Here is a 25,770-nt window from a genome sequence, read left to right on the forward strand (position 1 = left end):
TACTAAATATGTGTTGTGACAACAAGAATAGCGTGTCCTTGTCAACAGCTGCATGATAAAACAGAGACATCTACTGGTTAAAATACGAAATTGGAAAAATACCAAAACTTATGCAGAATGTTAGACTAAGGCTTGTCCGACTGCCCTCCCTTTCCCCCCCACAGAGCTGACTAAAATATTCAAACTCCACTGGTGCGTTCTGGTTAAAGGCAAAAGCAAACCTCCTTTTGATTTCCTGAGGAAAAAAACAGGCCCTGTAACATAGATAGACCCTAATTGTAATAGACCATAAGCATGTAGACATTTATTTGTGACGGAACAAAACCAGTCTTCTGTAGAACAGGGAATATTCAGCCCTTCTTCTGTCCAATTCACAGTTTGGGATAAAAAAGACATTCTTTGAACACCCTGTTCAGCACCTGCCTGAGGTATTTGTGCTAAAAGCAGAGCCTGAATTACAGCCCTAAACTGGAATATTCCCATAATTTACAGGCATATTCTCATATACTATCCTGTTATTCTGAGCTCACAGCAGCATCAGCAGTACCTTTTAATAGTATTTTAATAATAGATAATATATTTTGTGAATCAGGTCTGTATTCAATTACAATTTGACCTTCCTAAATGTGATGTGAGGACATTTACATATTTATTGAAGAGCACTGGTACTCTGTATATGTGTTACAGCATACATCATGCCTTAATAAGGGTTTGAAACTGCAGTATTACAGATAAAGTTTCAAAAGTAATCCTGGAGTGACATCTAACATAAGGAAATGACAGTTAAGATATGCAGACCTTTAATTACTGTATTGCAAAGAACAACAGGCTGGATTCCTTTTCCTAACAATATCTCTGATTCCTCAAGTTTGGGAAATACTGGCATAACCTTTACATAAAACCATACATTAATATAGATGTTTCTAGAGAGGGGCAGTTCTGAAATTTCTATAGAAATTGACATGAAGCCAAGATAGAAAAATTATTTTAAAAGTGTGAAAAAAGATTATGTCTGAATTTTGTGCCTGTCATAATTTCAAATAAGTCTGAGTATCTGATAGATAATATCTGCCTTCAGGAAGGCCATCCCTACTCACTGTAATATATGACTAAAAAACAGTCTTAGTCAATGGTAAAAAGATGATAGAATGAGAACAGTTTAAACAAAAGTCTTAATGTGTTTGTCAGCAAATTAAGACTCAAGTGTACAGTCTTGGCTAGTAACCTGAGGTCCCAAGTGTAAGCAAATTCCATTAAAACTAAATGGCAAATAGAAACAGTGAGAACCAAGAAATTTGATTTCCAGTTTCCACTTTTTCAAAATCAGTTACGTCCAGCTTTCTGCTTTAAGTTGAATGTTAATATCAAAATAGGTGGCGTCAGAATACATCTGTATATCAGGTGTGCTGATTTCCCCCATTAAACCCGTTCAACAGCCTATGCTAAAGCTCTATTGCTAGAGCTAAGCAATTGGGGTTTGATTTTTCATTACTCCTGCTTGTTTATCTCTGCCGTGATTTGTTGGGTGTTAGTAGTAACTTACTAAACGGCAAGTGGTAAAAAGAAACACCTCACCTTTGGTGAGATTCCTACCTCCTTAAATGTTTGGGGGGTTTTTTTCCCAAGAAATAAATATTATGCCAGAGCTATCTTTATTTTCCCAGACTTATCTTTTTAGGCTGCATACTTCGCATACCTTCATGTAAGTAAGGTGACAGAGTAAAAAGGGTTTACAGTGAGTGTGGGCGCACCACTTGTGCCGCGTCAGCACCGGGCCGAGGGACAGCTCCGGCCCCGCCGGGTCCCGCCGGGTCCCGCCTCCCGCTCCAGCTCCACTCCAGCGCCGCTCCCTGCTCCGCTCCCTGCTCCGCTCCCTGCTCCGCTCCCTGCTCCGCTCCAGCTCCGCTCCGGCGCCGCTCCCTGCTCCGCTCCCTGCTCCGCTCCAGCTCCGCTCCCTGCTCCGCTCCCTGCTCCGCTCCAGCTCCGCTCCGGCGCCGCTCCCTGCTCCGCTCCCTGCTCCGCTCCCTGCTCCGCTCCAGCGCCGCTCCCTGCTCCGCTCCAGCTCCGCTCCCTGCTCCGCTCCAGCTCCGCTCCAGCGCCGCTCCCTGCTCCGCTCCCTGCTCCGCTCCCTGCTCCGCTCCAGCGCCGCTCCCTGCTCCGCTCCAGCGCCGCTCCAGCTCCGCTCCCTGCTCCGCTCCAGCGCCGCTCCCTGCTCCGCTCCAGCTCCGCTCCCTGCTCCGCTCCAGCTCCGCTCCAGCGCCGCTCCCTGCTCCGCTCCCTGCTCCGCTCCCTGCTCCGCTCCAGCGCCGCTCCCTGCTCCGCTCCAGCGCCACTCCCTGCTCCGCTCCAGCGCCGCTCCCTGCTCCGCTCCCTGCTCCGCTCCCTGCTCCGCTCCAGCGCCGCTCCCTGCTCCGCTCCAGCGCCGCTCCCTGCTCCGCTCCAGCGCCGCTCCCTGCTCCGCTCCCTGCTCCGCTCCCTGCTCCGCTCCAGCTCCGCTCCCTGCTCCGCTCCCGCGGCCGCCGGCAGCCAGCCCAGCTGCTTCTGGAGACGACCTCCCTGTTTGGGTCTGGAGGCTGCGCTGTTTCGCTGTGGGTTTTTTCGGGTGTTGTTTGTTTGGTTTTTTTTTAATGAAATTCCTGTAATGCAGCCAATGTTGTTGTGCACGCAAGTAGCAGAGAACAGATCTTGCATATGGTCTGCTGTGCAAAAGGGTTGGAAACGGCAAGCTTCTTGTCATGACTTCAGTGCAAACTTAGAAGAGTCTAGTACATTCATCTAAGTAATAATACTCAGCTTTCACTACCCAAAAATTAGATAGCTAGTACAAAAAACAACCTAAATGTAAAAAAATATGTCAAAGGTTTAGAACACTTCTGAAGGAGGGCAGGCAGGAACTTTGTTAAAGACATCTCACTCATTTTTGATAAATAGAGGTGACTTTGCTTACCCACATAAGCAAATTGTTCCATTTAGAAATAATTCTTAGGAGGCCAAAAAGCGATATATAAATAAAGCCTTTAAGATGATTCTTTAAGTTAATTTTTTGTGATCATCTGTAAGGGGGTTAAATCTCTCACATTGTTATAGAGCAAAGAAAGCATTAGCTAGATACACTTTTTATTTTCACTGTAAACTACCTTACATTAAAATATTTAATTGATTAAACTAGCCACACTATAATTTCAGGCAGATACTAGCACTATTTCTGTCAATAATATGACAGTCAAATTCATGGGCTTATCCAATTCCTAGTGAAAAAAAAAAACCAAAGCAATTCACCTACATTTACTCTAGATGTGCCATTTCTTCTACATTAATTCCTAGGGGACTGTTTGCTATTTATCATGAAATAATTGATTTATTGCCTGCAGCTGAAATGGCTTTTTGCTGTTCAACAACAGCAAAAAAAATATTAGAGCTGACTAGATATGGATCTTAATCTGTTAAAAAAAAAAAAATTCTTATTAGCTCTGTGCTGATTCAGTATTCAAGGTTGTCTCCACTGATGCTGAATTGAATACCTATGTCTCTTCCCAAACTATGAAGACTGTGTTCATCTGTGGCTACTTAAGGTCTCCCATCTTTGCCAGTTTAACAGATGCCCCCAGGATTAGCCTCAACTTTTGCCCATAATGAAGCACAGGTTTTGTCAGGGCTGTGCTAAAGATCAAGCTGACAGTCCCATTTGCAATCCATTTTCTATTACTTGTTCATATTGCAATTTTTCTGGTCTCCAAAATCACTTTTTGGTTGCAATATTTAGTAAATACATCCTGCAAATGTTTGCAGTGTTGTACTTAGTTTTCTACTTTGTACCTAATGTGCCCCTAGTGTTCTAAGAGACTTTAATGGTTCCTGTGTTCAGATTCACAGAGACTCAGTTCATTCCCAGAGTTCTCATTTGCCATATTACCCACTGAGTTGCCTTATACAAAACCACCTCAAGACTCAGCCATAATCAAATTCTCAAACCAATGTTTTACTAAATTCTTATGCTGAAAATCTTGGTGGTGCAAAGCCCAAGGCCACCCTTCCCTAAAGCAATAATCAAGTCATTAAGTAAACACAGTTAGCTCACCCCAGGATGCAGAGGGGTGTATCCTGTTATCCTAATAGCATAAATACGATAAACAGTAATCTACCTGCAACAGAATGCAGGAGAGATGCATTTTACTGCTATTACTTTAAAGCAGAAGGATACTTGTTAGTCTCAAAGAACAAAATATCCTTTCCTAGGCAGATTTATTCCCTCTGAGATACTAGGTCTTCTAAGGCAAATATTCATCTGTGGAATGGGAAGGTCAGCACAAAGTAGTCGAAAGGCTTTGTGAAAAAAAAATGGAATTTATGCAGTGCTCTCAAGCACGAAGTATATCAGCTACAGAGAAAGGCTTTATGACTGAACTTCTGAAGTAAAGGTTTTGCCAAGACAGAAGCAGTATCTCCAGTCGGGTAAACCTACCTTAGCCAGTTCCAAAATACCTTGCTTGACTACAGCTGTGCTTGGAGAAGTTTGAGTTACCTAGTGGCAAAATCTCAGCTTTAACTACCTGTTATCACCCCTTCCACTAGAATTACTGTGATTATGATCTTCCTGATGTTATCATTGCTAGTCTGCCATGCATAGTGGAATTGGCAGGCAACAAACTCCTACCTGCCTTGAACCTCCTCAGACAGAGACTTGAAGGACACCGCATTACAGAAAAAAAGGTGGTTCCATATGTTGGCTCCCAGTCTGGGTGAGCTTGATAGGACAGCACATCCCTGGACATTTGCCACTCCTAAGGTAAAGTCACCAATGAACTTCATTAAACCATAAATAAACATCTAGAAGCACTTGAGCTCACTATCTTCATAGTCTGTCAAGCTAAACGGGAGACAGAGATTTTTCATCTACTGATGAACTAGTAGACAAATCTCATATCTAAAAATATGACATATTTGTATATGACATATGACATATGACAATATGACAAATATGCTTATGGGGTTAGTCATGAAATCTAATCATGAAGTTAATCATGAAAGCCTCCTAAATGAGTATTTCTAAAGCTTTTTACGTGAGAGCCATCCCAGTGCAAAGAGACCAAAAGAAAAGACTGTGCATCATTTAGACACCAGATAAATACGACACTGAGAGCTTAACCTTTGTATATGTGGTTAATGAGAGGTTTAATGAATATCCCTGAAAGAGCAATGAAGAACATTTAAATCAGGTCCTTAAAATATTAATAATAATACTTATCTAGGAAAAAGGGGGAAATCAAAGGTCAGAATTCTAAATAATGTCATGAAGGAAGGAGATCAAGAGCAGCAGAGAGAAGCTGTTCAGTGATTACACATGCTGTCAGAGCTATTATCAGATGTGTTCCTGGAAGGGCAACAATGATAGAGCTGTAGGCTGTACTAAATTTATGTTATTCTGTTAAATTATTCCCCTCTCTTCTTTTCCAAAAATTAAACTCTTTCAGTAACTGGAAATGAATTTTTCCATTACTTGAGACAAGGAGCATTTGCAAACATGTACTTCTATTCTTAGATAATTCTCACTGTTGCAGGACTATTGAGATTGGTTAGATTTGGCATGCTTAAGGTTTGCCATAGCTCCATTGTGTTCCAGTTTGGAGTAAATCCAAGTAGGATGTGTTTCTATTTGTCTCCTTTTTCATGTCCCATGGCCAAAGGCCTCATGTTAAAAAAAAGCATTAGCCAGTTAAGGACTGTACCAAAATGTCTTGCCTTTTGTTGAACTCTTTGAGAGTGGTCTGTTGAAACCTTAGATTCAAAGAAATTTTAAGTCTATCAGACTGTCCATGATGAGATCTATGACACACTGATACATGTTGGGAATGCAGAATTACAGGTGTGAGCTGAGTACAGTCCCCTCTGCAAAGCAGCATGATGTAGAATTGTGGGTCAGAAGCAAGAGGTGATGCTTGTAACTGGGAAGTCCCAGGGACACAATGGAGGGAGAAAATTGAGTGACCAGGGAGTGAGATGCTGTATCATGACCTTGTTCTTCTCCTTTGTGTCACAGAAGAACATTATAATGGCCCCTTCTCCTAAATGTCTTCAGACTGATGTCCTGACTAATCTTAAAATTCTTCATGTGGTAATAGAGCTGCAAGGTGCCTCAATTTTGTAGCATTGTCTTTGCTTCACCAACGTGCATCTCATTTGGATGGTCCCAGATGTCAAGATCAGAATGCACACAGATTCAGACAGATGTACAAGACAGCACTCTTACTGAGCAAGACTTTTTGTCCATTCAGTTGCAAACTCAGTATCACAATCTGAAGACACCTCACAGTAAAGGATGCTGCCGATGTAAACTAATTTCTATAAGCTTCTCATCAAGCCTACCAATAAATCTGTCTTCCACCTTCATGGGCTTACTCGCTCAGAAAAATTAAAATGTCCATGATCTCACCTTCTGCTCCTGCCAGTGTGGCTGTGAGTCTGTGGATTGTGTGGCTGGAGCTGGGAGCTCTGTGCTACGAGCTAAGGACACCTTCATGCAAGATACAGCATGACCTTCAGGCTACAGCACTTGGTAGCTCTCAGGTTGATCTGAAGAACCTAGACCAACTCCAGATATCTATCTGCTCAAGTCTAGATCAAGACACCTCTTTCTCAAGGGCAGATGTTTCTGAGAATATATAGCTAACTGCCCAAAAAAGCTGATACGGTTCTCCAGAAGCCTTTCAAAAGCTGAACAACTGCAATTTTTTCTGAGATTTTCTAAAGGCAGAGCTAAAGATACTGCCAGACAACTTTATGTGAAGACAATATCATACATTTAAATGCAGACAGAGAAGAATATGTGACAGCCTGATAATTTTCAGTGTCTGTGGAGGCTAGAAATTTGAAAAGTATGAGACTGTATTACTGTTTATTATTTAAATGGTCTAGATTCTACCCTAGATCCCACCCCAGGAAAAAAAAAGACTAAGGAAACACCATTTTAATAGAGTCTTACCTGATTCTGATGCCATGAAGATTTTTTGCCTTTTCTTTTATACTTCTGTTATACCTTTTTTACAATTTCTGTATTCCTAGTGCTTTTTGCCTGCATTCTTGGACTTGTTTGTCAAGCTAAGAGACTTAAACATTTTAGAAGCTTCGTAGCTAGGGATCAGTGTGCCCCAGACCCCAAGGTCCTCTCCAGAACACATTCTGTAAACCAAAATAGAACCATCCAGGGGAAGGGTCCTTGGGGAGGGGGGCTCACTTGAGCCTCTCATTGGGGAATTTTTTATAATTATGCTAATTAGTAAGACCTACAATGTTATATCAGATCTTTTGGAGGGGGGGAATTTGGCGGGGTGCATTTCGATGCATATGACCTGGACATGTGCACCTCAGGATCCTTAAAATAAATACCAAGGTAAAATCCCTTTTCCCCTTCTAACCTTGTATGACTCTTGATTTTAAGACTGGGAAAAGGCATCAATTCCAGACTGAAACCTGTATTAATCAAACATACTCTACTGGTTGATCAGTAGGACTCAACTGAAATACCTCTCAGCAGCTATATTTTAGTGTGAACCTGATGCATACTTTTTCTCTGCTGTACATAAAAATTACACTGGCATGTCAGTTCTAGCAGAAGCCTTTTCACATATCATATCAGTCGTTGAAGAATAGCAAGGAACAATTTGAAGGCTATTCCATTACACCTTTATTTTCTGCCTCAGTTGTATGCCCATTTTATGCAGAATTCCTCACACTGCTGGCAGTAGTAACCAATGAGATGGTGCACAGGAAAAAAAAAGCCACTTTTTAGTGGCAGTTTAATACTGGGAAAAAATACATTTTCAGGAGATTGCTACCAGTCTTGCCCCCAAAAAATTAGAAACAACAGCATCTGGGGAAGGCTGTTAAGATGGCATCATTAACTCAAGGAATGTTTTACTATTCATTGCATTAACAGATTCAAATGCTTCATATCCAGCCCATAAGAAAGAAATTTAAATCTGTCCATTATTTTAGAAAAAAAAAAGCCATTTATAAGGAAATATTTTTAAAGTTTAAGAGGATCTGGATTTTTATGTGCTTTTGTAGTACCGTAGCTAAATGACATAACCTGTCAGAATCTGTCATTTAACAGATACTCTGAAATGCAGGTTAAAAATAGTATGTCAAGAACTGTGGTCATAGATTAATTACTTGGAGTATGCAAAATTTCCAGGCATTTCAGTCCAGAATACAGTTTCAGAAACATTATGTAATAAACAGGAAGTTCTGCTGGGAAAGATTCAGTCAGTGGTGGTTTCTTTACTCTTCTGTATCAGCATAACCAGCCTAGCAGATTGCTACAGGTCTTCCTTATAAACTCTATGCTTCTGTTAATACAATCTACATCTGTTCAATGAGAATTTACCAGCATAGTACTATCAGCAAAGTGCTCTTTATGTAGACTCAGAATAGAGACTTCTTTTCGTCTTCTTTTTCTCATAGTTGCTCTTGTTCTTCCGAGTTTTCCCCCGGCATTTTTTTGCCTAATGAGTTGTGAAATCTAATCAATTGCAATAATTAAAACATACTGTGTGTGGAATGATGCACTGTTTTAATTACACAAAAAAGTCCCAAACAAATAAAAGCTAGAGATTCTTACATTAGAAGAAAACAAACTACTTTATTTTGCTGTAAATTTTTTTCACCAAGAACAGACTCATGCTTGCAGGTGATATATATAAAACACTAAAAATTCCAGGCTTGCTATACTGCATATTTTATTCAAAAAGCTGGGAGAGTTCAGGCTTTTGTGTTACCAGTGTATGAAGGAATGGCTGGAACAAACAGATAGATGCTTGCTTTCAATAAAACACCCTGGGTGGCAACTCTGAACAGCAAAGTTTTGTGTCCAAGATGTATAAAATACATGGAGTTTTAGCAATGTCACATGGTGTAAGAGGGGGTGCTATTCACTGACTCACCCCTTTTCTAGGATCTTTTGTATGCTGGTGAACATTTAGGCATAAAATAAATTCCTTATGGCAGACCAAAATGCCAGTGTTTCTTAATTAAAATGAGTTTGATGGAAGTTGGGCAGATACATTCTTATACTTGTCTTTTTTTTTAAGAATAATGCATGTCAAGTAATTGGGTCCTGGTATTATACAGCTTTTTCCAATCCTGTTATTTGCATTCTGATTCTGGCCCCAATGAGGCTTCATCAGCTTGACAGAAACTGCAAGCTCAACAATTCAGACCTGTGCCTTGTTCATTTGTTCTGTAAATTCTGCAAGTATAATTATGTTATTGAGTATTTTAGAGAACTCAAGCCTGCATTAGCTATTTCACAGTCATTTAGGTGAAGTGGATAACCTAGTACACCTTATTTAAGCTTCCAACTTTATTACAGTGAAATCTGATACAGGCGACTTTCACAGTTTGAAAGGTAGTTATTGGTCTCTTATAGTGTTGCCTTTTGTCTGCCTCAGTCATTGCTACAAATTTCATTAATCAGCCCTGCCTACATACGCACAATTACTGCCCTCATTCTTTACTAAGATTGGTTTCTTTTGCTGATGTTGCTAGCAGAAGTTTTAAAGGAATGTATAGCCCACCTAAATAGGATAGTTTAACCTGAGGATGTTTTCTTAATGGGCTGTAAGAAGGACAAAGACAGATGGTCCACAACTCACTTGTCAGGAGAAATTAATGGATCTAATTTCTCCAATAAATATAGTTACCAAAAAAGAACCCGAAAAAAACCAAAACAAAACCAAAACAGGCCCAGAAGCACTGGTAGAGAAAAATTCAAATAAAGATGTTTCAATACCTTAGAATATGAAAGATGATAGCTGTATACTTGTTCTGTACTATTAGAAGCTGGAAAAGGCCAGATAGCACATAAGACGTAAGTACAACATGATGCCAAATACACACCTCACACCATGAGCAACTGCAGTTTGTGCATAGAGAGCTGAATATCTGCTTGATAACCCACAGATGAAACAAGTTTACTGCTATTTTTCTCAAAGCTACAGCGAGGTGGCCTTTCTATCTCTAGAGCCATTATCACCATTGTGACCAGTCTCTCTGCATCTACTCTTCACACTTGCATTCTTCTTAGCTGCGTTTAACTCTTCTTGGGTGTTCCAGCAATTTTTTCAGACTTAGTGTGTCCTTGAAACATCACCAAATGGATTTAACAGTACCATTTCTGAGAAATGAGAGTAAATGCTTTTATGAATAAGCTTAAACTGAGCTTTAAAACAGAAAACAACTTATTTTAGTATCTCTAATAAAAACCTGGATTTAATTAGGAGTTCCAATGAAAACAATATATTTTTCCAAGTGTTATAATAATTTTTGCATCATTTTAACACTTTGCTCACTGTCTCAAAGTTGCTCATATTCCTTAGAGTATAAATAACTAAAATTTCTGGCAAAGCCATGAGGTTCTCTGATATTCACTTTTTTTCTCATAATATTGGTTCTGTAAAAGACAATGACCAGCTATTCCAGGCAAAGTGGAAGGCTGTGAGGTGTGGAGATGCCTGAATTTTATCAAAATGGCTTTTTTCCATCATAGGGCAGTTTATGTAGAGCCAGGCCAGCTGGAGACAGATGGGGTTCACCCATCTAAAAGGGGGAAAAGGATTCTAGCAAGGCTGATTGAGAGGCCTTTAAACTAGGTTTGAAGGGGGGTGGGGATAGGACCAGGCTCGCTAGAGATGAGCCTGGGGGCAGCATGCCAGTGTTGGGGGTGAAATCAATAGCCCACCTGAAGTGCATGTACACCACCACACACAGTATGGGTAACAAACAGGAGGAGCTGAAAGCCATCATGCAGCAGCAGAGCTATGATGTAGTTGCCATCATGGAAACAGGGTGGGAGTGTGGAAATGGATGGTTATAAGCTCTTCAGAAGGAACAGGTGAGGAAGGAGAGGTGGTGGGGTGGCTCTGTACGTTAGGGAGTGTTTCAACTGTATAGAGCTCAAGAACAGACAATTGGAGGTTGGCCAGTGTGACACACAGCTACAAGAAGGGTCAGAAGAATGGTCCAGGGAACTACAGGCCTCTCAACCTGACCTCAGTGCTGGGGAAGGTTATGGAACAGACTATCTTGAGAGCAATCACACATCACAAACAGTACAACCAGGGGATCAGGCCTAGACACAGTGGGTTTAGGAAAGGCAGGTCCTGCCTGACCAACCTGATCTCTTTTATGACCAGGAGACCTGCCTAGTGGATGAGGGAAAGGCTGTGGATGCTGCCTACCTGGACTTCAATAAAGCCTTTGATACTGTCTCCCACAGCATTCTCCAGAAGCTGGCAGCCCATGGCTTGGACAGGTGTGCTCTTCACTGGGTTAAAACTGGCTGGATGGCCGGGTCTAGGGAGTCGTGGTGAATTGTGCTACATCCAGCTGGCATCTGGTTACTAGTGGGACTTTCCAAGGCTCAGTATTGAGGCCAGTCCTGTTTAATATTTTTATCTATGATCTGAATGAGGGGATCAAGTGCACCCTCAGTCAGTTTGCAGACAACACAATGTTGAGCAGGAGTGTTGATCTGCTGGAGGGCAGGAAGGCTCTGTAAAGGGATCTGGGCAAGCTGAACTGATGGGCCAAGGGCAGCTGTATAAGGTTCAACAAGACAAAATGCTGGGTCCTGCACTTTGGTCACAACAACCCCATGTAGTGCTATAGACATGGGAAAGAGTTGCTGGAAGGTTGTCCAGTGGAAAAGGACCCGGAAGTGCTATTCAACAGCAGGCTGAACATGAGCCAGCAGTGTGCCCTGGTGGCCAAGACCACCAATGGCATCCTGCCTCTTATCAGAAATAGTGTGGACCAGCGCAGTGATCATCCCCCTGCACTTGGTACTTGTGAGGCCACACCTGGAATCCTGTGTTCAGTTCTGGGCCCCTCACTACAAGAAAGACTTGGAGGTGCTGGAGCTTGTCCAGAGGAGGACAACAAAGCTGGTGAAGGGTCCGGAGCACAAGTCTTGTGATGAGCAGCTGAGGGAGCTGGGCGTGTTTAGCCTGGAGAAAAGGAGGCTCAGGAGAGACCTTTTCACTCTCTACAGCTGCCTGAAAGGAGGCTGTAGCCATGTGGAGGTCAGGCTGTTCTCCCAGGCAACCAGTGGCAGGATGAGAAGATATGGCCTCAAGCTGTGCCAGGGAAGGTTCAGGTTGAACATTAGGAAGAATTTCTTCACTCAAAGGGTTGTCAGGCATTTGAACAGGGTGCCTAAGGAATCAGCAGGTCTTGAAGTGTTTGAGAAACAACTGGTGTGTCACTTACTGCTATGGTTTAGTTGGCATGGCGGTGTTCGGTCAAACATTGGACTTGATGGTCTTGGAGGTCTCTTTCAACCTTAATGTTTCCATGATTCTGTGATTCTGTGATTCTATGATTCTATGAAAATGAGTGACAAAATATATTATAAAACCTATCTCCTTAGACAGAAAGCAAAATTTTATTTCTTGGAGGTCTTTGTCTACTTACACATTTTAATAATTATGAGAAACTCGGTTCACCTTCATGCTACTTACTTTTTAACATCTTGGTCTCAACCTAATTCAGGATCAATACCTTCAATCGCTGTAGCGTCTGAAATTTGTCCAGACATGACAATTCAGCAGGACTAATCTCCTGAACAATGCTTCCTGTTTATTCTTCTTAACTTTGACTTTCAGCTCATAAATTTATGCCTGCCTACGAAAGTGTGCACTATATAGTACTGAATTACCATCTTACACATGGTATTCCCCAATCAATTCTCCGCACTGTATAAAGTTTTCCATAATTACAATTAATGCATAAAATTCTTAATGGTCTGCACATTAGCAGGAACTATATATCCTTCACTTGGTGACTTGCAGTAATAAATATCACCTCCTATTGTATTTTTAAAATGGTAAGACCAGTCGTGGCTTGCTTTCTGAAATGAATTGGCTTACTGCAGGCAGTAAAGCAATCAAATTTTGACCATGTCTAAGATGAGTCTAATGTTTTCTCTGTGCAGAATGCAAAACAATGAAACAAAATAATGAATGCAGTAGCCAAAACAGCTTCCACCATTCTGTGTTTTTTTGACACATGCACATTTGAAAGGATTTAATCAAACCCTAACAAGTACACTTATATCAGTCTAACCAAAACATTGTTTATTTTGTTTTACAGATTTTGGCCATTGTGTCCATTCTGTTCATCGTCCTGTCCACTATTGCTTTGTCTCTTAACACACTGCCAGAACTTCAAGTAATAGATGAATTTGGGCAGCCAAATGACAACCCTCAGCTAGCACACGTTGAAGCTGTGTGTATTGCTTGGTTTACCATGGAGTATCTTTTGCGTTTTCTGTCCTCACCAAATAAGTGGAAGTTCTTCAAAGGCCCATTAAATGTCATTGACTTACTGGCTATCTTGCCGTACTATGTCACCATTTTCCTCACAGAGTCCAATAAAAGTGTCCTGCAATTCCAAAACGTCAGACGTGTGGTTCAGATATTTCGAATTATGAGGATCCTAAGGATTCTTAAGCTCGCCAGACATTCAACAGGCCTTCAGTCTTTAGGCTTTACACTCAGGCGGAGTTACAATGAATTGGGCTTGTTAATATTATTTTTAGCCATGGGAATAATGATATTTTCAAGTCTTGTATTCTTTGCTGAAAAGGATGAGGATGCTACAAAATTTACAAGTATTCCTGCGTCATTCTGGTGGGCAACAATCACTATGACTACTGTAGGATATGGTGACATTTATCCTAAGACCTTATTAGGTAAAATAGTTGGAGGACTTTGCTGTATCGCTGGAGTGCTGGTCATAGCCCTGCCCATACCAATTATTGTGAACAATTTCTCAGAGTTTTATAAGGAGCAGAAAAGACAGGAGAAGGCAATTAAGAGGAGAGAAGCACTTGAGCGAGCTAAAAGAAATGGCAGTATTGTCTCCATGAATCTAAAAGATGCCTTTGCTCGCAGTATGGAAATGATAGATGTAGCAGTAGATTCAGGAAAGCTTGGAGAACCACTCAATCCAAAGGAGACACCTGACAACAGCCACCTGTCCCCAAGCCGGTGGAAATGGGCCAGAAGGACAATGTCTGAAACAAGCTCAAACAAATCTTATGAAAACAAGTACCAAGAAGTTAGTCAACAAGACTCCCAGGAGCAATTAAATAATGCTGCAGCTTCCTCCAGCCCACAGCACCTCAGTGCTCAAAAACTGGAGATGCTGTATAATGAAATTACTAAAACTCAGTCTCAGCCTAATATTAATGCTGGTTACCAAGACCAGTCAGCAAAGCCACCCATGTATGAGGAAGAAATAGAAATGGAAGAAGTTATAGGTCAGAGAGATCCGTTGCCAGCTGGGCCCGCCGACATCGTAATGGACATGAGAAGCACATCCAGTATTGACAGTTTTGCCAGTTGTGCAACTGACTTCACGGAAACAGAGAGGTCTCCCCTCTCTCTGTTTCCTGGCTCTCACTTGCAAATGAGATTTCCAACTGATGCTGTTAATATGGAAGAAAACCAAAGAGCAAGAAGTTCTCAGTTTATACCATTTGCAAAAGACAGAGGATTTTCTCCAACTGATGTCACCTTTGACTATAATCCAATCAACAGACCTGTTACCAGTGATGGCAGTGGGCCCCAAACTGTTTCACATGGTCATTTTCATTTTGACACTGCCATGGAAAGCCCCAAAAGTTCCCTGAAAGGTAGCAACCCATTAAAATCTAGATCCCTTAAAGTTAATTTTAAAGACAATAGAGGTGCTCCGCATACTCCACCAAGCACCGCAAGGCCACTGCCAGTGACAGCAGGAGCAGACTTCACACAGGCTACCCCTCAGCACATCAGCACCATTCTCCTAGAAGAAAATTCCCCCCAGGGTGAACGACCTGTACTTGGTGCCGATGCATCTGCACTTTGTCAGGGACCTGCTAAAAAATCATCCCCTCTCTTTCCCAAACAAAAAATTTTCACTTTCCCTTCAAAAGAGAGGAGGAGCTTCACTGAAATAGACACTGGAGAAGAAGAAGAGTTTATGGAGCTACATGGTATGAAACATGAGAAAAAACAGGATATCAAGACAAATTGCTGTGGGGATAAACACAGTGATGGCAACAATTTAACAGGGGAGCCACAGGTCACCTCTTCACCCAAAAGCATGAGCCACAACTGTACTCAAGACATTTACCATGCTGTGGGTGAGGTAAAGCCAGACAGTAACCAAGAAGGTCACAAAATGGAAAACCATTTATTTGCTCCAGAAATTCATTCAAGTCCAGGAGAAACTGGTTATTGTCCCACACGAGAAACTAGCATGTGACTAGTTACAGAAGCAATAAAAATACCTTTTCTTAAAACAGTTAGTAATGCCTATGAACTAAAACATGGAAAGCCTCAACAAAAGTGCATAAAATGTTATTTTTGCATGGCATGAAGAGTTGTTTAGTTTAAATACTGTTTAATTAAAAAAAAAAAAAGACTGCTTTTTGTAACAAACTGAAAAAAACAGGGAAAAAATTACTCAAGAATGGTGAACACAATAAAGAGAGCTCTATTAGGAGCCAGTGGTCTGCAACATCTGACATTTTTGATCCTTTCATTTATGATTGTAGACAGGTTTGGAACTCTTTTAGCATTTTTTTTTCCTCGGTTACAATGAATTTTAGAATTTGCACATGAAAGGATGAAATGTCAATGCATGCATTCATAAAGATCTGAAACAAGGTGCTTTGAGCTTGCAAAATGCATATACTTGTAAATAGTTTGGGGTTGGGGGGAAAGCTACTGTTAACAAGGATTTATGGAAAAAGCATTTCCTGGGACACAGGTACTTCCTTCACAGCGTGCTGCCTGGAGGTTTTGTACAGACTTATGTTGCAAAATTGCAACTTCTACTTAAAGCATCTCATGTATCTTGCTTTCTGTTAAAAAGCTCATGAGTATATCTGTTAATTAAGGACTACAGTTTATCTTTAGTTTATCTGTGCTGTAAATCATGATGGGTTTTTTTTATTTGCAGAACTTCAGTTATTGCTTTTGTCAGCTTAATTAATGATCCTATGAGGAAAAAAAAAGATTTAATGACCAGAACTTGAAGCATTTGATATTTTTATAGAAAACTGCCAACATTTCATAACTGAGAAAAAAAAAGTTCCATTTTAAAATTTAAAAATCAGCGTTATTTCCGTGGCAATAAATAGTGCCAAACGGCTATACAGATATATCCAAAAGTGTTCAACTTCTTAGAATATAACTTGGTATTAAAAAAAATATTTCCCACACTCTTATTTTTCCTTTCACACTATTTGCTTCTACATGATCTTTGATCTCTTACCTTTTTTCCTCCATGCAGTGCTCATACTTCAGTAATGGCAATGTTGTTGAAGTTGTTATGGTGTAAGGACATAAGAGACAAGGTTTGTAGGGGAAAGTGGTACCTTTTGTTATCATAAATCATATAGCTGGAGAAAAAGAGGCTTCAAGTACATGTGATTTGCCTCAGGTCTTCCATACGCCAAAGCTTGTCTGTGTTTTTCAGTTCAATCATTTGGACTGACAGAAAATACCACTTGACTCACCAAATATGCCTCAACCCATCCTTCCATAGCTGTTCTGAAACGGAGTATAGGATTTCCACTATATTTAAATAAAGGAAAACATCAATCATTCCACTGACAACTGCCAAAGCATCTTTCATTTCTCTGATTTCTCCAGCTTTGTAAAAGAAAGCTGCTGAACCAAAGCCTTCATTACAAAGTAACCATCTAACCACTGTCTCAAAAAAGCTATTTTTTATTTTATCCAGAATCCATAGCTTCCTATGCTATAATATATTAAAAAAAGCTTATAGATTGCTTTAATTCCCTAAATCATAAAAAGTTTATTCAATTCATGAATTCTAATCATAAGCAAATGTATGCAGTTACACAGACATGTTCTACAAAATGTTCCCTTTTTTTTATTTTAGGAAGACTTAAAAGTTCTCTAGACCAACCAATGCATGGTTTGGAACAGCAGGCTTCTACTTACCATAGGGCACCTAGGTTAATTTTTACTCATGTCTTTTTCTGTCGCTTGAATAAGTAACAACCAGGCACCTAAAGCATTCAGTGTAAAGGGACAAGCATTTTTGTTGCAACATTGCCCTTTGCTTGAAATGGCTGGGTCGATGCCACAGACATCACTCAAGCCTGGCATATAGAAAAGAGGCAAGTTTGAACAGCTCCAAAATATTGATCCTGGTAGCTGGGCCAAACAATGAGCACAGCACAATCATTCAGTTGGGGTTTTTTTGAAAGTTTTCTGTATTTCCCTAAGTTTTCTTATTTCTGTAACAAGAGAATATTGAGGTGTCTCTTCAGTCATTTGAATAACTGAGAATATAATGTCTTTTTTTTCAAACAATGTCTGGTCATTAATTCTCAAAATAAAAATTTTTTTTTTGTCTTTAATTGCAGTTCATTTCAACTTGCTGCTGCATTCAGTTTTATGTATTTATATGGTATTCTGCATAACAATTTTCAATCATGTTGTGTCTCACTGTCCCAAAACTTAGCTTTTTAATATTTTATGGTCATTAATCTTCTACATTTATTTTTTACTTTCTAGATCTTTTCGGTGACTAAAACTAAACGCCAGTCAATTTTTATATGCCTGAAGTGTTGGTTTGTATTTTCTATGTGCAGTTTTATGAAATCACATGGGCCTGTTCAATCTGCCTTTACATCCTAGTGAACTACTGAAGTCCAAATTAAGACCAAATGGGACCTGGTCCCATGCTCTGGATCCACAGAAAATTCCCATTCAAGAAAATGGTGTTGTTCTGGCAAGACTGAGGTCTGTGTCATGTTCTTTCTGTGTGCTTTTTCTCCCAGGTGACCCTTACTCTTTGGAAAAGCCCCCTTAGACCTATGCCACTCGATGGAAAGGGAGGAGTCCAGACATAGGGAACGTATTGCAGGAACAGAGATTTAATTCCTTAAGCTCTCCTGAGCTAAACTTCATGTAAACCTGATTCTGGCCTATTAAAATCACTAAAAATCTAAAAGGGGTAAAGTCAAGGCCTCAATCCTTGTGCAGATGAATCTCCCCTGAAACCAATGGGAGTCTGGTGGAAAAAGGGACTGACTGAAAAATAAATGAGAAGGACTGTAGTCTCTCCCTCTTGATGAAAATCAACAGGAGCTTTAACTATATGAATCACATGAAAGACCAGGCCCTTATTTGCTGCTGTATTTTAAATGTTTTCAGAGAAGCACATTTATTTTGAAAGCAAAAGAAATGCAATTCACTTTATTAACAGATGCTTTATTTTTTTGAAATACTAGAAGCAAAATGATTAAGCTTTAGAAGTGATTTTGGTATAATTTTGTTATCTACTTTTGACTAAGCTGAAAACTATTTCCGGAAGCACAGGTTTAGACATGTGGTTTTTCCAGTCTTGACTGCATACACAGGATCCACCTCTGAATACCTAACCTGTGTAATTCCTGATTAAAACATCTATTTGAGCAGTTGCAAGACTGGATCTAGCTTTCTGTCAAGTACAGCAGGTGTAAGAAGTGCAGGCCAGGATCACTTCATTCATCATGAGTTGATATGAAGCAAATTATGCAAAATTACACAAATATATTTTTCTGGTTTTCTAAAACTTTGAAGCCATTTCGGACTTACTACCCATTCACCACAGTAAGGAGAGAATGTGTCTGGGTTCTGGAGTCAGTCTCTAATGACAGCTGTGCAATTTTGAAACAACTTAAGGAGTCTTAGGAAGAAGTGACTCCTTTGTGCACCTGAACAGGGTCTGACTCCTTGCATCACTGGAAAATGAAGAATGTTCAGGGAGATAGCTTTGCAATTCATCTATTTTTTATATTTTTTTACTAACTGCAGAATCCTGAATCAAAGTTTTAATTCCTTTTCAATGAAGAAACCAAATGCACATATTTAAAAAATGTTCACGGAGTAATTAGAAGAGTTTTTGAGTAATAGTCACATTAATCCAAATCTAGGTGGGGGGTGGGGGGAATAATATATCGCACAAACTGCAAAGGAAGTTCCTACAGGAAAGCTGTTTACAGGGGAAGTATATTATGTGAAGAATGTAACATGGTGTAGGAAGTTTTTGCACTACCGAATTTATATAAAATACACTTTTTTAAATGAAAACACAAAAGGCCTTTTAATGCTACATTGTATAGGATATAGAAGCCTCTGTGCTAATGCAGCAATGTAATGCACTGTGTCCTCACTTCACAATTGGTCTCAAAATTCAAACATTAATGATGTTAGAGAGGTGATATCTGATCTAACACTAGAGCAACGGACATGAAGAGCCTTTCAGCACACTATTATGTAACCCAAAGTGTGTACAGACAGTTCTATTTTTGCCTATAACATTCATAAATCAAAACAACAATTGGCTTCGGGAGTTGTTTCCTAACAGGTAATACTGGGCAATGTATTTGTATTCCTTGAAAAACAGTGAGTTCTTTTAAAAGTAGACCTCTTCCCCTACATGTTGACTGAGCTTCTGTTTCCTTCAATGTTTACCTTCAAGTTATTTAATTAACTGTTTCAACCTCCTCTAAAGCTCGGTCCCGTACAAAAGACAGTTGTCTTTTTGAAGCTCTATTGCAAATACAGTCAGACTGGTAAAAATGTCCAGGGCTTAACTGATTGGCTTTTACATTCAAATAATTTTTGAATCACTTGGATAGAAAATAAATATTTTGATCATGCAAAAATATTTTAGAAGCAGAAAACTGCAAAAAATATCCTTTTTTTTTCAAAGTAGCCAGCACAGATCAAGCAAGAAATGCAAATACCATACCACAAAGGGGAAAGAAGGGCAGAAAACTGTAAGTAAACAAGGCATGTTTTAGTGTACTATATAAAAAGAGATATAATAAAACATATGTGAAGGAAGCCTTGTTCACACTAAATGAGGTAAAAATGCCAGTAGCAAAATATTTAATTCCACTCCTACTCCATTGTAATTTTTAACCTAGAACCAACAGGTTCAGTGATGCTATTATCCACTTGCCTGCCACATTAACATCTGATCTGTAATTGTTTTTCAGAAGACTTTCCTGAAAAATAAGATACCACTGTTGCTGTCCTTATTAATCTTTGGATCTCTTCCCATTGCCCTCCAAATATCAACCTTCTCTTCTTCTTGGGCATGGTCAGAAGGCAACCCACCCAACAAGATGATAGGTGTGTCTTGTTTCTCAGGAAAGTGCTTTGATAGTGTGGTGCAAATGGCCAGATGAACTCTGTTGCATTTGAACCAAGGAACAAGAACTGAGTGTCACTTCTCCTCATTTTCTAGTTGTAAAGTACTCTGAATTCTCCAGTGTCCCCACAGTGTCCCCATCCTTCATACAAAAGCTTTCAGTGTTCTTGAACGAACTTTTTTAAAAGCATTTGACTGGCAAATGCTATTAAGAGAGCCATCGGGCTAAGTGTGAATATTTGTCTCTTGTCCAACATGGTTTTATTAGTGGCACTCAGCTTTAACTCCTGCTGAAATGCTTTCTAAAACGGATCAGGTGTTCTGGGAGCCAAACCCTTTGTAGGTCCTCTGTCAGTTTCCTTAACAAAAGATGGTTAGGTAACTGGCAGACAAAAAGGAAACAAAGAATTTTGTTTGCATTGTGTGATGGTTTCTTGTTCAGTGATCATACACTATGGGACATCTGCAGGTGGGGGTAATATACTTGTCTTTGTATTTATTTTGTTGCAGGTTTAAACAGTATTTTTTTAAAATGCTGAGTTATGATATTTAGGAAGTATTACCCTTTAGTAAAATGGAGATTTCTTCCAAAACAGCAGTATTCTTTATAGTCCTATATTATTATTGAATGATATTTAGTTTTCTTTTATGACACCTAATGCAGATCCTGATGAATACCACTATGGAACAAGGAAGTAGCACACAAATATTACTGCTCTTTTTACTTAAAAGTAGCCAAAAAACATGGTATTAGCTAACATTTGATCCAAGAAAGCTGATTATCCTAATTATAGCTATCAACTGAACAGAATGGTGACCTGTCATCACCTTAGACACTGACTGTAGTCCTGTGATTAACATAAACCATGAATCTAAGAGCAGTCCGTGCCATTAATTTCATAAGGGTAATTTTTTAACTCAAGTAACTATTTAAATACATATTTAACATCAGCAAGAGTAATTAACACTTCTAAATCTGGAAGTCTATGACTCTGTTTACACTGGCATCTTAGAGGAAATCAGGAGAGCTCTCGACATGAATCTCTCAGCTACCCCCACTTCTCATGCTTTGGTTCACACAACCAAGCAATCTGCACCATGTAAACTGGACGACTTTTAGATGAAGCTGAACCAGAAGACTTCTTCCATGAGGGCACCAGATGTGCTGCAGGCAGGACAAAGCATTCGGGCCCTGGTACCAGATGAGAGCCAGTCCAAAAATTGCACCCTGATACATGTAGCGCAAACTCTCAGCACAAACCGTTTTCCTCAACAAATCTGCTCATATTGTACGACTTGCTAATGTAGACATAGATCTCTACCATGACTACTGTCTTCAGCCCATGTAGCTCTTGGCTAAAGCCCTTATTCAAGCAAATTTTGCCATTTTCATCAGTGGTATTGCATAAAAAAAGCAATATGTAGCCAAAGATTAAATTGTTCCCAGTGCATTCCCCAAGTTAACCCACATAAAATAATTTAAACAATAAAATCTTGATAACCTTTGTATAGTCGTGTTTTGTAGTTCGGATAAAACTCCATATACTGTATATTTCTACAGTCAATTTATGCTAAAGTTGGTGTTACATTTGATGAAGACAGTACAGACAGCACTAGACTGACTTACTCCAAAATCAGTGGAATGATTAAACTGATTGCAAGTAGCTTTATTTCACTTAACAGTAACACTTACTTTATACTGGTATGAATAAAAGCAAATTGCTGTGCATTGATGGAGGATCAGAAGCCCAGCTTGAGTATTTTGTGCCGATTTGCCATGTCCAGATATCTTCCTATTTGGATCACCAGCTGAAATTTATTTAAATTGAGGAACTAGTAGGGTTTTGATTGTGTGCTTAGTTGCTCTGATGTCTGGGACATACCTTGTACGGTAACACAAGGAACAAAAAGCCAATTCCTTATCTTACTTCTTTTAACCATTTCAAGGTGGAGGACATACGTCTTGTAGTGATATTTTTGCTCTAAGTTTTGCTCAGATAGCATCCCTCTGTGGAGGTTCAGAATACAAGACATTTATGCCTGTTCTTGAAGTCCTTAAGCAGAATGCCAGTGGGAACTCTGCCTGTATAAAGCTGAAGGATGGAGCAATATATTATAGCATTAGGCAAAAGGAACAGTTTCTAACACATTACAAAATACATTTTAAAAAAAATTTATAAACCTACTGTTGGGGACAATCTCGGGTACTTCTGCTCAGATGCAGAGTTCTGGATTTCTGTGTCTAAATTATCAGAGTCTGCAGAGTTTTACCTGTACAACCCTTTCAACAATCAAAGCAGCCATGCTGATAAGCTGAAACATGGAGGGATTAGTGTATAAAGAAGCTGAGCATTGAATACATAGCCTATTGCTTTAAGACCACTGTAAATATCAAATTAAATATGTACTAATTCATGTTTATACATTATTACTGTGTTAGTTTCATAGATACAGTAGCATGACTATTATTAGTTTTATGGAGTTTAATGAACTTTACTTTGTATTCCTCTGTGAATGCTCTGAATGCTGCAAACAAAAAAAGCACAACAGTATTTTTTCAAGTTCTCTTGGGGCGATAGCAGTGTCTTCACTATTGTTCAGTTTTACAGATTTAGCAACATTTCATCATACATTGCTCTATGAATAACGTATCTTTCTTTAAAAGTACTGTCACTAGGAGATAAAAGTATATGTGATAAGTCTTGTCTCATCTCATTCATCTGCCTTTACAAAATGCCCCAGACATTTTGTGGGAGAATATGCTGCTTTTGCTTCATGCATTGTTTGTATTTGGGGGTGGGGCAGGGGAATAATAGGGCATTTTGCAATGGTAATTGCATCAAACACGCTTTTTTCATTATTATTGTATTTGTTAGAAACATTTTGATTTCGTTTCTTTTTGTAGATAAAACTTTGACAATAGCTTTATTTTTTCAACTAACCATTTGATTTCATTAGACTAATACCTTCTCACATTTAGTGGTATTCGTATCAATGTTTCCATATCAGCTGCATTTTAACTTCATAAAAAAGGAAATGTGGTTATTATTTTTGTCATACTAGATTTTGCTGATCAACTAAGTATTTCTGCACCAATCTACATATTAATATGCATGTTGTAGTCTGTACAATTGTTCAACATCAAAATATCTGTTTAATTTATGTCAAATGTCTGTAAAATAAATGCATTGTTCTCCATTTCAGTCTGATAGAATAAGCAGGATAGTAAATAAATGTGTAAATGAATCATTTGTGTCTCATTTCAGTTCTCTTCATGAAACCGCTTTACATTGAACATTGCATATATACCAAAACAATAATCCATAGTGTCTTTAGATGTCATTACTTAACAAAATTATACAGGAATCTCTGACAGACAATATGTACAGAAATTAATCACTTTGCTATGCAAATAAAATCAGAATCCATTATTTTTTTAAAAAAATTAAATGTAGTGATTCTAAGCCTTTTCCTCCCTCTCTGTTCACAATTACTGTTAATTACTACTCACACTGTCATAGACACAATGCCTCAAATGACCTTACAAGAGTGAGTAAACAGTATTGCCTGCAGGATGGAAAGCAGAAGCATGGAAAGATTTAGCAGCCTTTTTTGTGGCTAGTCAAACCTAGGTACCTCAGCCTAATATTTAGGCATAGTGGATAAACCAATTTCTTGTCCAGGAGAAATTTTAGATTATAGTGGAAATTATTTTACTCCTTTAAGATGGGTCAGGAAAATAACAGATTTTTTTTTACAAGCAAGGTTTGGCTGCAAATCCACCTATAATAGAGCATCTCTACCATTCAGAAAATACGGAATATAATTCCCTCGTCTTCAAATTAGAAAGCTATTTTTTAATGTCAGCATCTGAGCAGCACTGCAATGAAATAAAAATGGAAGTCCAAGTTCGTCCCTTTGGTGACCATGTTGATTACAGTTTTTATGAGAGAGCATAGAGATGCTTTAGTTTCACAACCTCACTGTGCTATACATCACTTAATACACCATTCACTGCACTGCAGAACTTCTACCCTTTCAGCTTTTAATCTAAGAGTTCCCTCTATGAATGTGCAGCACTGTACATAAATCTAAATCTGTTCAATCTTTCTATTCTACCTCAAACACATTCCCAATTTCCTTCTTCCTTTAAAGAAAAAACAACAAACAAACAAACACATCCTTCTTATTGCTTGTCCAAATCTCTTCTTGGCATTCATCTAAATAATTGCTTTTTAAGGAGAGGATTTGGGGGGTTATATATAATTCAATAACCAAGCAGTCTGCAGCCCACACATCTAGTCATGGTACCCAAGAGTATTTGCAAAACTTCAGTTTTACATGCACATTCCAGCTGCCACATGGTTCCATCCCGCAGCAAGACTCTGGCCTCTTCAGCTTTTGGTTGTGCAGAAAGGAGACTAAGTCACATAGGAGAAAAAAAGTGGAATCATTTTCCAAAAAGCACTGGTTAGTCAAGGGACCAAGATACACCTCTGTAGTTCCTAGCTCAACATCTCTTCAATCATGCCATGAGTTTAGGAAAACTTTCTGTTCTGACCATTTCATCTTTTCCCATCTTCTCCTCTCCCTCCTTTCTTTCTTGTGGAGCACATTTCAAAAAACAGTACAGAACCCCAGCATCTCATTCCAGATCCAAAGCAGCCTATGAAAGGAAGTGACTCAATGCTAGAGAGAAAATAAAATATAGAAAATCTCCACTATTTTATTGGTGCAATCTGACCTATTGCTGAACATGCAGCTAGAAAGCCGGAAAAGTATTTTATGATAACCGGCAAGTGTGATAGGTGGTTGGGATTAGGTCCTAAAGACAGAAATATTCTTGGCAGACCAGGAATAGAGCAGGTCAATAGAGACCATACTGACAAAATACTGAAATAGCACTAGGTTACCACAAAAAGTACCCTGCCATAATCTATTCAGAGAAAAAAAATCCCTAGCATTTCTAGATATAAATATTAGGAAAGTAAACAACCTAAATATTGGGGATAGCATGTTAAACCTTAATTTACTGTATAGGCTAAAACCATGTTTCTGCTGACTCTCTGAATGCAAATTTTCATTGGGTGAAAAACAGACACTATTAATCATATGAAAAGGAAAAACTATCTGCAGTTTTGTTAGTTCACTTCAGGGGGCCCTGAGGGAACAAGAGTTTACTCAATGCTGCTAAAAAAGCATTTTTGGGCTTAAAAAGTACTTAATAATGTTGAACTACCATAACTATAAAATATATCTTATTTGCAGAAAGTAAAGACTTACAAGCCTACAGCACCAGAAGGAATGGTGCCATTCAATAACATTTTTACATTATTATAAATAAGTTTAATTTATTATTTCTCACCTTTCATTCTCATGCATTCTACATATTATCATCTTTCCCACACTGGAAATCGGCACAGCAACAATTTATTGTGAATCACTGCTAATTACCTAATTACCATTTAGGTATTCCTACTATAAAACATTCAGGTTGAGTTATGTTGTCATTCACTTTTATTGAAGCTACTAATGAAAATATTGCTT

At 39.1% G+C, this 25,770-nt stretch overlaps 1 protein-coding gene across 1 annotated transcript in view; it reads left to right on the forward strand.

Moving 5' to 3' along the window:
* The window catches only part of KCNB2 (potassium voltage-gated channel subfamily B member 2), a gene marked incomplete at both ends in the record, with an annotated part of 165,182 nt that extends 149,876 nt beyond the window's left edge, over positions 1-15,306 (forward strand). The window contains one exon of the mRNA XM_082284397.1: positions 13,147-15,306. Coding sequence (XP_082140523.1) covers positions 13,147-15,306 — 2,160 coding nt within the window. The remainder of the gene's footprint in view (positions 1-13,146) is intronic.
* Positions 15,307-25,770: the final 10,464 nt, after the last annotated feature.

This window comes from Coloeus monedula (assembly GCF_965178545.1).
Source record: "Coloeus monedula genome assembly, chromosome: 1".
Taxonomy (NCBI): domain Eukaryota; kingdom Metazoa; phylum Chordata; class Aves; order Passeriformes; family Corvidae; genus Coloeus; species Coloeus monedula.